This window comes from Anthonomus grandis, chromosome 2 (genome assembly GCF_022605725.1).
Source record: "Anthonomus grandis grandis chromosome 2, icAntGran1.3, whole genome shotgun sequence".
NCBI lineage: Eukaryota > Metazoa > Arthropoda > Insecta > Coleoptera > Curculionidae > Anthonomus > Anthonomus grandis.
The window spans coordinates 7,978,676-7,994,941 of record NC_065547.1 but is presented as its reverse complement, the minus strand read 5'-3'; the positions used below and the strand labels follow the sequence as shown (position 1 = coordinate 7,994,941).

At 33.5% G+C, this 16,266-nt stretch overlaps 1 protein-coding gene and 1 non-coding gene across 2 annotated transcripts; both read left to right on the top strand.

The window, feature by feature from the left end:
• The first annotated feature begins 6,564 nt into the window (after nt 1–6,564).
• Nucleotides 6,565–6,782, top strand: LOC126733661 (small nucleolar RNA U3). Its single transcript, XR_007659812.1, has one exon. It is a non-coding gene; the product is annotated as a small nucleolar RNA U3 (small nucleolar RNA).
• Nucleotides 6,592–11,419, top strand: LOC126733490 (putative nuclease HARBI1). The gene is made up of 2 exons (XM_050436796.1): nt 6,592–7,584; nt 10,594–11,419. The coding sequence occupies exons 1-2, from the start codon at nt 7,411–7,413 to the stop codon at nt 11,368–11,370; spliced, it is 951 nt and encodes a 316-aa protein (XP_050292753.1). The 5' UTR covers nt 6,592–7,410; the 3' UTR covers nt 11,371–11,419.
• Nucleotides 11,420–16,266: the final 4,847 nt, after the last annotated feature.

Here is a 16,266-nt window from a genome sequence, read left to right as displayed (position 1 = left end):
TGACGTTTACTATATTAATAATTTATTGAAGAATTCTATTTTGGAAATGGAATAAGTGATTAACAAGGAAGATACTTTAAACATAAATATTAAAATTCCGCCGAATATGATGACATCTAATAGTTCTCATGTTTTTAATTGTTTGTAATAAGCAAAACTATCATATTATTTTCTTTTAATATTAAAGAAACGAATTATCAATTTAGGATTGACGAATAAATAACTGAGGGTTCGTAGCAAATTGTGCAGTAATTCAATGCCAATTTTATTTTAAATTTAAAAATATTAAAGATAAAAGTAAATAAATAGAAATTAGTAAATAAATAAAAAACTAGGAGCGCGTAGATATAAATAACTAGGAGTTCGTGGCAAATTACGTTGACATTCAACGCTACTTTTATTTTAAGATGAACAATATTAAAGATAGATGTAAACAAATAGTAGTTTATGCACTTTGACGTATACAATTTTACTTTTTTTAAATGTTAAAAAAACAAATCAAAAATTAGAAACTTATGAATAAATTCAACATTAAATTTACAAACACTAAAGGCAAAAACTGTGAAATTAAAGTTGATAAATAATAAGGAGTTCATAGCATCTTATGCCTAAAATTAAATGGTAAATTCCCAAATATTAAAGAAGATATGATCATATTTTATCTTAGAGATAAAAATGAACAGATGTGAATTGATATTTAAACAACTAGAATAACTGGAAAAATAGAATATAGAAAACAAGGGGCCTGTAAATTTTTCTTATAAAAGACAAATGGGAATTGATAGTTGAGTAACTAGGGGTGCGTGTCAACATAAGATACGAAGCAGACGATTACAAAAATATTAAAGATAAAAAAATAACTAGAGGTCTGTAGCAAAATTTGTCTTATGAAACACGAAGAAACAGGACTTGATAATTAAATAACTAGAGGTTCGTGCTAAAATAAGACACAAAAAACTTGATTACGAAAATATTAAAGATAAAAAAATATCTAGTCTATAGGAAAAATTGTCTTATTTAATCGATTTATATACCAGCAAGTAAAGTTCAATACATAAATTAATTCCACAAAAGGAACATTCTACGGCACTTAAATGCACATTTTTGAAAAGCCACTTATTTATTTTTAATTGAAGTACATTGTCCTTGGGTATTAATTATAATTGCATATGGGTGTCTTAATACCTTATGTATAGAGTGTGTACATAAAATATTGAAATATTCACTACTATGTAAAAGCGAAATTGTCGGTTAAATTCAGTGGATATATAAAAAGATACTTTAAACATTTTGTAAATTCTGAAAAAAAATACATCAAAAATTATCTTTTTCATTTTTATAATATTTTTAATGAACCATCATCAACTTTATGTTTTACTATGTGAAAAAATAAAAATAGATCTTTGATATATCCTTCTTTGTCTGACATATTATTTTTGCCATAATCTTCAGCCATCTCCCTCAGACTCATTAAGATAAAGAAGATTAAGATAAATAAAAATAAACTCATGGCCACAATGATATGTGAGACAAAGAAAGATGTAAGTTATTTTTTGGGCTTTAAAAATCTCACACCACTTTCCCTTTTTGACGCATCTCAACCGCATACCTGAATCACTTCATTATGATTCACTCGAGATTTATTTTTTTAAATCTTACCTGATGCCATAACATTCTTTATGGGTTATGGTAGGCCAAATACGTATTAGAGATTTAAGGTTCTTCCTTTAATAGCATGGTACAGCTATAGATAAGATCAAAAGGAGCCTGAATATCCAATTAGGATTCTTAAAAAAAAATCCAAAAACTCATGAATTCCATTACTTCTGGTGGCCTCTTAAAACACCAAAATTACCTATAAATATGCAAATTGTATATTCTTAGAATTTCGCTTTCTACGTTGCTTTATTCATAACCGTTACATTAATTAATTAAATCCACCCTATATGACGATAATGTAAACCTGCTATAACAATATCTCCCCTTTTTCCCATATAAGTCGTTAAAAAAAAGGGCCAAGGAGGAAGTAGTAGCCCTTAAGCGTGACAAAAGACAGACACAGGTTGTTTCACAAAGCATGTGCTTAAAAGAATAAAAGTTCGCCCATGGCAGGTGTGTGGCAACAGGTTTGTAATAAGGAACCACGACGTTTCGTGCATTAGAATCAGCTCGACCGGGGCACGATTTTAACCTGCTTTAGTGTTTTAATTTCATACTTTTATTGGGTAATTTTGGAGGAAAACTGGTTTTAAATTGCTCTATTAAATGTGCTTTTATTTATTACAGGGAAAATGTGGAAGGAGCTTGTGCCACAAAAGACAATATACCAAAGTAATGAACGATGTTCGTCAGAAGGTCGTATGTCCATTTGAAGATCGAGATCATCAAAGTTCCTTTTAAGGAATGGTAAATGATTTTAGCTGCCTTCAATTATCTGATTATTGGTAGGAATACTTGAGGAAATTTCCCTAGGACGCTCTGTAAATGTACTAAGAATATTCAGCTTTGATGTTTAATTATTCGATTTATTTGGTGTAAAAGCATGTTTTTGGCGCCCAACAAGAGGGAGCCTTATCTCGAGACGAAAATTTATTTTCTGATAAGTGACATTATTTTAAAATGTACAAATCGACAACGATAATAACCTAACTAAATAATCTAAACTAGATAATTGTTACCCAGCGCCTTCACCATTTTATTACTGTTGTCCGGTAATTGAATATTTGGAAAAATACGACCGCCCTGATTAAAATATCTCTCAAATTTATTTGACAATTGTCAATATTTGACATTTGACAATACTTGACAACTGCCACTGACATAAAAATCAGGGCTGCATAAAGGAAATTTTAGGCTACCTCTTCGGCCAATTATGACGTTCATCAAAATTAGTTATTTTAATTTTTGAATTTTCTTAATGTGTTAATAATTAACTAGTTTGAACCCGTCGAAATTTGACGCTAGAACACAGGCCAAAGAATGTTAAAAAAGTAATCTATAAAATTACCCGTCTTCCAATTCAAAGAACTTCTTTGTAGACAACATTTGAAGTAATGTTGCCCTTGGGTACTCTTTGTACTTTTAAATTGACAAACGATCGGGCGCGAGACATAGCTACGTATAGCTGGCCATGGCTAAACACCGGTTCCGGTAAATAAATACCAACCCGTTTTAGGGTTTGTCCTTGAGCCTTGCTTATAGTCATGCAAAAAGCAAGACGAATGGGGAATTGGCGTCTTTTAAAACTAAATGGCAGTGAACTATCTGAAGGCGTAAGATCTATTCTAGGAATTAATACCCTTTGTCCTGTTTTAACTCCTGTGATAATTTCCAAATCTAAACAGTTTTCATACATATGTCTTACAATTAATTTGGTTCCATTTAATAAGCCTTGAGATACATTTAAATTTCTTAATAGCATCACAATGGCACCCACCTTTAGTGTCAAAATATGAGGATGCAAACCGCTTAATTCCAAACCATTTAAAAACTACTGGAAATTAAAGAATTCCGTTTTCTTCTTCAGTGACTAAATGATTTACACCAACATACGTTTTTGCGATTCCAGGTATTAAATCTAAAACTTTTGTATTAATGTGATTGCAATGTTCGTTTTTTGGTGCAAGAATTGCGTATTTGGAGACTTGTATTACATCTTCAGCTTTTAGAAATCCAACGCCAAAAATTTCGGTCACGATGTCCTGTTTGCTTAATATACCTAAAGGCAATTCAATCAAAACTGAATTTTTAGTTTGCTCATTACTTAAAGCAGGATATTCACCATTGCCAATTTTAAGAAGAAAGTCACTAAAGTCTTGCTTTTCCGATTTAGCGCGCATGTTTTTATACAATTTAAATATTTTAAATTTCGACCACAGTGGAGAAAATTTAATACAATGGTGTAATTTAATACAATTATCTGTCTCGAAGAGTGAGGAACAACCGGCAAAACTTGTCAAAGTCTTCCCCAAGCAAAATTATTTTACCTGCAAAGGGATGTTTATTACCCATTATATTCTGAAGGAGACCATTTACACACAGTAATGCATGAGCACTGGCCATTGGCGCTTCGTCCCATATAATTAGTCGTGTTAATTTAATATCTTCTGCCATTTTACTGTTAATATTTAAAGATGATAACGAAGATTCGTAAAGTTTAAGAGGTAGTTTAAATCTGCTATGTACTGTGCGACCATTTGGTAAAAGCATTGCAGCAATGCCAGTCCATGCTATTGATATTACGTCAAAACCCTCTTTGTGTCACTTCGATATAAGACACTGATACAAAAAAGTTTTTCCTGTATCCCCTGGACCATCTATAAAATAAGCATTGCTCCTGTTAATATTGTTTTCTTGTATAACTTTACTTATTTCATTAATAATTAGACGTTGCTCCTGATTTGCCTACAAAATCATAGAATCACAATCATAATTTAAACTTAAGTGAGGTGCATTGTCTGGAACTAATGGTATATTATTTACAATTGGTAAATTAAATGTCAAAAGAGAAAAACCATGCAATGTTAAGGATTTATTAATATCATTAAGAGTGAGTTTATAAGCAATATCCTGACTGTAAAGAAGCAAGTAGTCTTCGCTCAGAGAATCCCTAAAAGTATCCCACAATGAGACTGCATTAGAAGGTTGCTGAAATATACAAATATAAGCAAAAAGTTGCCTCATTTGATGTGGCATTTGAAAAACGGATGCTTCTTGTAAACAACGATGCCATTCGGTATCGTCCTGAAGCAGCCCACGTCGCATCGCTGCCTCTTTAAAAGAAGCATAATGGACATTATCGTAAGTCCTTAAGTCGTCAAAACTTGTAGCACCTACGACATAAAGTAGTAAGAGACGAAGGTGATATCGTTCAGATTCAATTGGAGAAACATTGTACTTTCGACCAATAATTTTTAGCTTTTTCGCACGTTTTTTCCAGGTATGCCCTTGCTTATTCCAGACATAATGAACTGGTGTTTCCGAATAAATGTAAGAACTTCTTGACGGATTTTTATTCAACTCAAACCACGCAGTTAACTCTGTATGTTGCATTTCTGCTCTAAATAATGCTTCAGTTGCATTGTCCTCGCGAAAGTATATTTGTTGTTCTTGCGGTAAGTGTACGGGTAAGCGAATAACTGTGTGAGACTGTTCATGCATAGGGAAGCAAAAAATTCTGTAGGCGGCTTCAGTGGGACTAACATATCGTGTATTCAGAAATGTTGACACTTCATCATGGTGGAGTGTACCTTTCTCCGCCGCAGTAATCTGTATATTACCACAACCATGTCCCTTATAAACATATTTATGTATATATTTTATACTGTGAACGCTTGCACAAAGTTCAACATTAATGTGAGCCTGAAAATACATTAATAAAAATGGATTGTAAGGAACAATGTATTGGTTGTCAATTTCCACATCTTTGCTATGAATATTTTTAGTGATAGTCCTACCATTATTTCTTCTTTGATAAAGAGGATAACCATTAACGTTTTCTTTTGTTTGTTCTATAAATGGTTTTAGGAATTTTTTTGTACACTTACCCTCATCCATACAAACTGATTTGGGGTTAAGATTGCCGCAAGGACCGTGCACCATATGTGCCTTAACTAAATTGTACAGTGTTGTGTTATTCGGGTCTGGAATATCTGCGGAAATACATTTATCAATATCCGAATATCTCGAAACTTGCAGTTATCTTTTAAACTTAGTAACAAATGAACATGAGGTAAACCTCTTTTTTTATTTATATTTAATTATATTAAAGATTTTTTTTTAAACCTTTAATATAATTTGTAGTCCTCGATGAGACGCACATATCTTCTGTAGGCCATTATTGCCGCAAAGATACTGTTTAACCGTCAAAGGAGCTAGAATATCACATATGTCAAACTTTGGACAAGTCTATATATGTATTTCAATATACCTATGTATTGAAATATATAGACTTTGCTTTGGACGTTAAAAAAATACTTCCCATTATGGTGAGAATAACCAAAAACTAACCCCACTGTCTCATGTGAACTCTAATCGATCCATAAACTTTCATAATATTCAAAGAACCGTTGCAACCTGTATCGCATTACAATTAAAAAAATTAAATAAAAAAATTTTTGAGTTTAAAGGCGTTTTTGTCCTAAACAAAAAAAAATAAAAATTTATAAATAACCAAGTTGTAGCCCCATATTTCTAGATTATAAAAAGGTAAACATCGTTTCTGTACTCCGAATAGAACAAAAGAAAGAAGCGATAAGAAAGATTCGAAAAGAAGCGATAAGCAATAAGGATCCCACTCTTATAACAAACTACATTCAACTAAATTTTATTAAATGTAAACATCTAATAATACCACTTTATCTAGCTTTTACCCAGTGCATTCACCATATTTCTTAACGCTTCTAATAACCCCACGTCGATCGAAACCCAGTCGAACGCCTCGCGCAAGTCCAAAAACATACCGCATTAACTCTACGTTCCGCCAATAGGTTCCGCAATACGTATACTCGCACCGTGACTGTTTTGTTTCTCGCGTTGACCTGCTAAAAAATCCAGTTTTCCCTTAAGATCATACTTCACAGGATCATTTCTGTAGTAGATCTTCGCATACTCTCTACTCAAAAGTAGAGTTGTCGCAACCATGAGGATGAGACACAGTCTCGATTCCTGAGCGTGAGATACGATCTCGATTTGCCACTTTGTGGGTGAATCGGTGATCCACGATGATCGTTCAACCCGTTAGTTTTACTAGTGGTGTATGGAATTGAGGCAGTCTGAGTGGTTGCATTTTTAGAAAAATAAAATAAATACTTGTTCCAGGAGGATTTATTTTAACGCTAAAAATGGTGAAGACGATTACGGAAAATATAAATTTGGCGCCTAGCATGGACTTCTGTGGACCAATTTAATTCCTCGGTACTACAATAGTTGGGTGATTCGAATCCTACTAACTTATGATGTGTGATCCGTATCAAAAGACTTGTGTTATTCGTACTAAAGCCGAATTTACTTTACACGTATTAAGTAGCTTGAGCAAGTTACTAAAGCATTAACTAAAAAATTATGTATTTCTATTTAGTTGTGTCCACACATTTTAGTAATTTGGTTTAGTTCTCGTTTTTAAATATGGCGGCAACAGATATTCGTGCCTCTTTGAAGAAATGTGTTTTGGATATATGTGGTGAAATATCAGATATAATTAGTGACGAAATGAACAAAAATCATGAAAATCGTTGTTGGGTACAAAATTGGCTGGGTCGGAGAGAAACTCATGGTGCTTCTTCTACTTTGCTGAGAGAACTTGCTAATGAAGATCTTTCGGAATATAGAAATTGTATGAGGATGACCAAAGAATGATTTGACAATTTGCTAAATAAAATTTCCTCTATAATTACTAAAAGTGATACCATAATGAGGGCTGCTATTCCACCCAGGATAAAATTAGAGATCACATTGGCTTATTTAGCGACAGGAAACAGTTGCAGAACTTTGCAGAGATTATTTCGTGTGTCAAGGCCTGCAATTTCCAACTTTATACCTGAGGTATGCGATGCCATTTATGAAGCTCTTCAGGAATATATAAAGGTAAGTGGATTTAAAAAAGGAAACAATCATTCTTTAAAATTTTTAAATATGGTTATATTTTTACGTACATACAATATATGAGCAACTTAACTTATATGTTGGTGAACGCTTGGCTTATGATATCTGCTTAAGAATAATTTTCGGCGGCATTATATTCATAATGGATTGAGCCATCACTCATGGTGTTGTCATATTCATTCGGAGATTGTAGAGGTGGAGAGGTATAAGATGGAACAGTAGTGTGGGTGGTTTCTGATGAAGAAGAATAATTATTATTAGCCCGCAAGTCATGAAGTTTAAACTTGGTAAGAATAGACTGGATTTGTTCTTGTGCTTGTATAGCTGAAATCGGTTATAGCGTCATCAGCTGTGCAGCCACACTCTGACCATAAAAATAACATATTCATTTACATTTGTGGCAGGCTCCTGTGTTACTATTTCGCTAATTTTTTTGAGGTCCTTAACAACTTAAGACACTTGCTTCAATTTTGATAATGACTTAGGTTTTTTGCAGGGTTAGTCGTTTCGTTGAAGGTCAATGTATCCTGTTCTTTATTTCTGTGTTCACCAACTTCTTGCTCACATTCTGATTCCTTAAATAAAAAAATATGTATTTATTATTATTATTTACAGCCAGTTAAGGCTCGCACTCCCTCTAAGGGGGGGGGGGGGATCATTTACTTATCCCAGATACCTGCGATATCAAAAGGATTAAGCTCTGTGGTTTGTGGGGGCCTTTTTGGTGTTCTTAAGTGACCTGAAATGTAGAGTTATCTCCTAGAAATTTCCGGGTGCTGCAAGCAGTTGCCAGTAGTACTGCCTTTTGCATGTGCTTATATAGATGTTCGCCAGTTCCTAGTTGTTTAAGGTATTCCAGTAGACTCTTTGGTATTACACCCATTGTCGATATAACAATTGGGATGGTCTGAACATTATCCATTCTCCATTGCCTTCCGATTTGAATTTCTAGATCTCTGTATTTGGCGATTTTCTCAGTGTGTTTCTCTTGCAGATTATTGTTGTTCGGTATGGCTATATCAATTAGAGTTGTTTTCCTGGAAATTTTATCTAATAAAATAAGATCTGGTCTATTATGCCTTACATGTTAATCGGTAAGGACACTGCGGTCCCAATATAACTTATATCGGTCATTTTCCACTACGGGTTCTGGAGTATATTTATAATACGGAACCTTCTCTTTTGCAATAAGTTCCAACTTCATTGCCAGCTCTTGATGTAAAATTTTCCCAACTGAGTCGTGCCATTCTTTGTATTCTGTCACTGCAAAGGCCTGACATCCTCCTGTTATGTGCTGGATTGTCTCTGATGTTTGGCATCCATACCGGCATTTGTCGTTTTGTACGGACGGATCTCTGACGATGTGCTTGAGATAATTTCTTGTTGGTATAACCTGATCTTGGATGGCGAGTAGAAAGCCCTCGGTTTCTGGAAACATCTTGCCTGATACCAACCAATAGTTCGACGAAGCAGTGTCGACATGATTTTGGCTGATCTCATTAGGATGCCGCCCATGAAGGGGCTTCTCCATCCAGATGCGGAGTTTCTCCAAGATTGTCACGTTTTCGATTATTACTGGTCTTGTATCTTCGTAGGCGCCCTGAAAATAAGGAAAGTTTCTGTTTTAGAGTATCCAGGCATTGTTGAGCTGTATTATTTTCTGGTTCATGCCGAGTGTGGATGTTGTTTCTCTGCAAAATTTCATCAACTTTCTGTTTTTGTCTGTTTGTTCGTGTACCCCTCAGATATTCTGTTAGTTGGCCGATATCTTTTCGAAACCTCTGAATTTTTCGTTGAAGTCTGGTTTTCCATGGCGGTATCGGGAGCTCGGTTCTTGCAGAGTCATTGTGGATCCTTATCTTAATTTTCATGGTTTTAGCAACGGCAGTTGCTGCGCTATAAACTAAAAGGTGAAGAGATTGCATGTTATTAATATTTAAAAGATAAGGTGGAAGAATTTTGGTGTTAGAAAGTTCCATAATTTGACCTAGTTTTTTTGAAGAGTTTACTTTTGGAAGTTTGGGTCTTATCAGTGGGTTGGTTCCCTCAAATTCTAGCATCGCACGTGCCATTTCTGCAGATAGTTCGTGATATAGCTCAGAATTATCCTCTTGAGTGTTTTCGGTAGGTTCCTGTGTCTTATTTAATACGTTTTCTATTACAAGTTGCTCCTCAGCTGGTTCATTGTTAGCGGGGTCTTGTTCGTTGTTAATTTGCACTTGTATTTCTTCTTTAATGGTATTGAGTCTTGTCTCTGGAATTAGGTGATTACGCATTATTACCCGATACTGGTCTGCTACTCTCTGTTCGGTAACTTGGAGATGTGGATAGATTCTCCTAAATTCGGCATGTAGAAGTTGTCTGTAGCCGATCATTTCTCGTCCCAGGTTGGTCACTTTATAAAAGCTGCGCATGACGGTTTCATTCATCGCAGATATCCATTTTATGCGCTGTCTTTGTAGTCCCGCCTGGGTGAGCGCTGGCTGAATTTCCTGCGCAGCACCTTCAGCGAGGGGGGCTCGTGATGGTGTTGGGCCCTCCTGGTCGTTTTGTTGTTGAAGAGGAGGAGGTGTAGTTTCTTGAATGACAGGTTGCCGCCTCCTTAACTCTCTGCCACCGACGGTCCGCATACTGTCATGTCCAGCGCCGGCACCAGACATGCCCTGGCGATCCCCAGGCAGCGACCTTTCTCCGAGGCATCTTCCACTTCGTGTCTCCATTTCCATGGGTGTACCACCATTTAACCCTGGTGGTCCAGGTTGTTCTTTTAGTCGCCTTTTACGACAGGCAGAACGTACCAGGAGGCTATTCTACCCCGGCCCCCCACGGGGATTATTATTATTATTATTATTATTATTATTATTACTATTATTATTATTATTATTATTATTATTATTATTATTATTATTATTATTATTATTATTATTATTATTATTATTATTATTATTATTATTGTTATCGATTGTAATATTTTTATTCTGTATATTTTAGGTTCCTGCGTCTGAAGAAGAATGGAAAGTAATTGAAAATGGATTTCGACAAAGATGGAATTTTCCAAATTGTTACGGTGTAATTGACGGAAAACATTTTGTCATCCATGCACCAGCACACTGTGGAAGTGAATTTTTTAATTATAAACGCACTAACAGCATTGTGTTGCTAGCTGTAGTAGACGATAATTATTGTTTCCGTTATATAAATGTTGGATGCTCTGGAAGGCAGTCAGACGGAGGAGTGTTCCAACAATCTTCTTTGTCTCAAGCGCTAGAGTATGGTTTATTATCAGCGGGCGGATTCATCGTAGGTGATGATGCATTCCCGCTGAAGGAATATTTGATGAAACCTTTTTCAAAAGTGGTGCTTTCAAAAGAGCAAAAAGTGTTCAATTACCGCCTCTCACGTGCAAGAAGAATCGTTGAGAATGGTTTTGGGATTATGGTTAGTAGGTTTCGCATTTTTGAAAAGCCCATAGCATGTTTACCAGAAACTATTTATAACAAAATTATCAAAACTTGTTGCGCATTACACAACTATTTGAGAATTACTTCAAGCAATAATTACACTCCGAGTGGATCTTTAGATGAAGAGGACCTAGACAGAGGTCAAATGCGATTTGGTTCTTGGAGAGATCTTAAAGTCAGATTTTCCCCAATGGAGAAAGTACACAGCAATCACTCTGCAAAATCTGCAAGGAATATGAGGGATCAACTGTGTCAGTATTTTATGGGTGAAGGTGCTGTACCATGGCAGGAGAGAATGATTTTTTGAATTATTTAAATATGTATTTAATGTGAATATACTTGCGTTACCAAAATTATCTTGGGTAGGTCTCTTATTTTCATCCAAAAAACGAAGAAACGCATCAATTTCCTTAAACCACTTTATACTGGGGACATAAATATCTGCATATCCTGCTCCTGACTTCATAGAGTCTTTTATCTTTCTTTTCTCTTGTGAATAAGTTGATCTTAAGGCCCTTATTTTATTTTTGATTTCTCCTGCTTCAAACCCTTCGACTCCCATAGTTTCCTCAATCTCTGTGTATGCTGCATCACGGGCTTGTTTATTTTATATAATTCCCAGACCTTGTGTCCCATAAACATGGTCTATCACGATACTCGTGTACGAATTTTAATGTTGTCTCTTCACTCCAACGAGACGTCATCGTGTTCCAAAAAAAATCACACAAAACAATTCCAGTAAGCTCCTACGAACAGGTCGACCTAATACACTTCGCCAGAGACAACCAAATTTGGTTGTCTCTGACTTCGCTAAACTAGTCTGTCTACACGTGTTTATTTGGAATTTAGTTGCTGTAAAAAAACAGTGGGGGAGCTTACTTGCGCAAGTACTAAATATAGTGGTTTACATGCTGCAAGTAGCTAAATTTAGCTGCTTGATTTAGTAACCTGCTTTAGCTACTTTACACGTGTAAAGCCCGCTTAATAAAAAATTTAGGCCGTTTCCAAACAATCGCCTTTAACTCCTTTAATATGCAATTTAGGATAATAGGGGATTATAGCTTTTCTTTAGGCATCTTTACATAGAATCCAACGCAGTAGTAAAAACACCAACTTTTCTCATAGTTCCAGAGAAAACAAGGAAATGATAAAAATTGGTTTTCGTAAATTTTCTCGAAAATGGTCATAGATAAAATTGTGAAATATTTTGCAAATTCTAGTTCTTCAGGCACAATTTTTTTTTTAATGATTTTTCTCTCAGCCTCATTAGCTTTTCTGAAAGAAAAATTAATATAACCATTTTTTAAGTAATTTCCCTTGGGTATAATACCCTGGAAATTTCGGCTCAAAAATTGATGTTTTTATACTTGGTTTCTTGGTTCAGAAAACTAAATTATAGCAATTTTAACTCATTTTTCCCCCGAGGACCATTTCGTCGAAGCAAATTTTTTAAGTAATTTTAATTTTCAAAAATTTTTTGTCCCATTATTATGAATCTTAGAAAAAACTTCATAAGGGTATTTTTTATGATAATTTAATGCTCTACCTCGTGGTAATTTTGTTTCCTTATTTTTTGAAAATTTTGAGCTTTAAATTTGGGCCGTTTTTAAAGAATCGTCCATACCTCCTTTAATATGCAATTTAGGGCAAAAAGGAATTCTAGCTTTTCTTTATGCATCCTTGCATAGAATCCAACGCAATAGTAGAAACACCAACTTTCCTCATAGTTCCAGAGAAGAAAAGAAAATAATGAAAATTGGTTTCGTGAATTTTCTCGAAAATGGTCATAGATAAAATTGTGAAATAGTCTGCAAATTGTAGTTCTTCTTAGGCACAACAGCTTTTATTAAAATAATTTTTTTCTCAGCCTCATAAATTTTTCAAAAAAAAAATAAAACTATTCTTTAAAGAAAGAATTTCACTGGGAGGTTCCCCTAGAATTTTTGGCCTAAAAATTGATTTTTTGGTTTAGGAAACCTATTTATAGCAACTTTAACCCATTTTTCCTCCTCAGATCATTTGGTCGAAGCAATTTTTTTTTGAGTTTTTTCGGGAATCGTCCATCGCTCCTTTAATATGCAATTTAGGGCAAAAAGGGATTCCAGGTTTTCTTTAGCTTATCTTTACATAGAATCCAACGCAATAGTAAGAACATCAACTTTCCTCATAGTTCCAGAGAAAAAAGGAAATATTGAAAATGGGTTGTCGTGGATTTTATAGAAAATAGTAATAGATAAAATTGTCAAATATTTTGTAAATTGTAGTTCTTTTTAGGCACAACAACTTTTATTAAAATAATTTTTTTCTCAGACTCATAGATTTTGCAAAAAAAAAATAAAACTATTTTTTAAAGAAAGAATTTCACTGGGAGGTTCCCCTAGAAAGTTCCCCTTTTTGATTTAGGAAACCTATTTATAGCAATTTTAACCCATTTTTCCTCCTCAGGTCATTTGGTCGAAGCAAATTTTTTTTGAGTTACAGCCATTTTTTGAGACATTTTTGAGTAATTTTACTTTTCAAAAATTTGTTGTGCCAATATTATGAATCTTAGAAAAAAGTGTTATAGGGGTTTTTTAATGATAATTTACTATTCTACCTCGTGGTAATTTTTTTCTCATTTTTTGAAATGTTTAATTTTTTCAAATTTTTGAGCTCCAAATTTGGGCGGTTTTCAAAGAATCGTCCATAGCTCCTTTAATAAGCAATTTAGAGCAAAAAGAGATTCTAGCTTTTCTTTAGGCATCCTTACACAGAATCTAACGCATTAGTAAGAACACCAACTTTCCTCATATTTCCAGAGAAAAAAAGGAAATAATGAAAATTGGTTTTCGTGAATTTTCCCGAAAAGGTCATAGATAAAATTGTGAAATATTTTGCAAATTGAAGTTCTTCTTAGGCACAACAGGTTTTATTATAATGATTTTTATCTCCGCCTCATAGCTTTTCCAAACAAAAATGAAAACCATTTTTTAAATAATTTCCCTGGGTACCCCACCCTGGAAATTTCGACCCAAAAATTGTTTTTTTTTTAAGTTGGTTTTTTGATTCAGGAAGCTTATTTATAGCAATTTTAACTTATTTTTGCCCCTCAGACCATTTGGTTGAAGCACATTTTTTGAGTTACAGTAGTAATTTTGTTTTTCTCATTTTTTGAAACATTTAATTTTTTGAAATTTTTGAGCTCCAAATTTGGGCCGTTTTCAAAGAATCGTTTATAGCTCCTTTAATATGCAATATAGAGCAAAAAAGAATTCTAGCTTTTCTTTAGGCATCCTTACATAGAATCCAACGCAATAGTAAAAACACCAACTTTCCTCATAGTTCCAGAGAAAAAAAAGGAATAATGAAAATTGGTTTTTGTCAATTTTATCGAAAATGGTCATAGACAAAATTGTGGAATATTTTGCAAATTGTAGTGCTTTTCAAGCACAGCAACTTTTATAAAAATGATTTTTCTCTCAGCCTCATAGATTTTCCAAACAAAAATTAAAACCATTTTTTATATAATTTCCCTGGGGGTATACCCTGGAAATTTCGACCCAAAAATTGTTTTTTTTTTTAAATTTAGTCTTTTGGTTCAGGAAACTTATTTATAGCAATTTTAACTCATTTTTCTCCCTAAGACCGTTTGGTCGAAGCAAATTTTTTGAGTTACAGCCATTTTTGAGACATTTTTGAGTAATTTTAATTTTAAACATTTTTTTGTGCCATTATTATAAATCTTAGAAAAAAATCTTATATGGGTTTTTTGATGATAATTTAGTACTCTACCTGGTGGTAATTTTGTTTTCTTATTTTTTAAAAATTTTAATTTTTTGAAATTTTTGAGCTCTAAATTTGGGCCGTTTCAAAGAATGGCTCATAGCTCCTTTAATATGCAATTTAGGGCAAAAAGGGATTCTAGCTTTTCTTTAGGCATCCTTACACAGAATCTAACGCATTAGTAAAAACACCAACTTTCCTCATATTTCCAGAAAAAAAAAGGAAATAATGAAAATTGGTTTTCGTGAATCTTCTCGAAAATGGTAATAGATAAAATTGTGAAATATTTTGAAAATTGTAGATCTTTTCAGGCATTATAACTTTTATAAAAATATTTTTTTCTCAGCCTCATAGATTTTCCAAAAAAAAATTAAAACCATTTTTTAAAGAGTTTTCCTGGGCGTATATCCTGGAAATTTCGACCCAAAAATAGCTTTTTTTTTCAAATTTGATTTTTTGATTCAGGAAACTTACTTATAGCAATTTTAAGCTAAGTTCATAATTTCATAAGCTCATTTTTTCCCTTCAGACGATTTGGGAAATTTTTGAGTTACAGCCATTTTTTGAGACATTTCTGAGTAATTTTAATTTTCAAAAAGTTTGTATGCCACTATTATGAATCTTAGAAAAAACTTCATAAGGATTTTTTTTTGATAATAATTTAATACTCTACCTCGTGTTAATTTTGTTTTCTCATTTTTTGAAAATTTAGATTTTTCGAAATTTTTGAGCTCCAAACTTGGGCCGTTTTCAAAGAATCGCCTATAGCTTCTTTAATATGCAATTTTCAAAAAAAATTAAAACAATTTTTTAGAGAATTTCTCTGCGTTATCCCCTATAAATTTTGGGCCAAAAATTGATTTTTTCGATTTTGCATTTTTACTTCTGAAAACAATTTTATTTATTTATTTATTTATTTATTAACGGAATCCATTTACAAAAGTATTACATAGCATACCCATACAAACATATATATTCAGAAACATTATATACAAAACTATCTATAAATCAGTGTAAGGTGTAGATGAGTTAATTAATTAAAGCCCCTATGAAATAATATTCTTTAACTGCCACTTAAAAGATGTTATCCTAGAGTCAAAAAAGTTTATCTGTCCTGACAGACCATTAGCACTTCGAGCCATTCGTGTAATTGTCTCATTAATGCCATAATTGGTATGGTGGAATGGGACTGAAAATATTTCTGATTGTCTATTCAATCTGGAAGGCACCCTAAGTTTAAAAAGAGACAATAACTCGGGACAATCTATAGTAGCATTTAAAACCTTATGCATAAAACATAAGTCGAGTAATGTTCTTCGTGACTCCAATGTGGGTAAGTTCAGGTTATCCCTGACCCACTGATAGTAATACGCCTGTCTCCTGTAACCACATCTAAAAGCCGCCACCCTTAAAAATTTATTTTGAGTTTTTTCAATCTGCT

Excerpts from the sequence above, each read along its gene's own strand:
- LOC126733490 (XM_050436796.1), top strand. The coding sequence starts at position 7,411 with ATGAGGGCTGCTATTCCACCCAGGATAAAATTAGAGATCACATTGGCT. Across the intron at positions 7,585-10,593 it reads CTCTTCAGGAATATATAAAG|GTTCCTGCGTCTGAAGAAGA; the intron begins GTAAGTGGATTT and ends TGTATATTTTAG.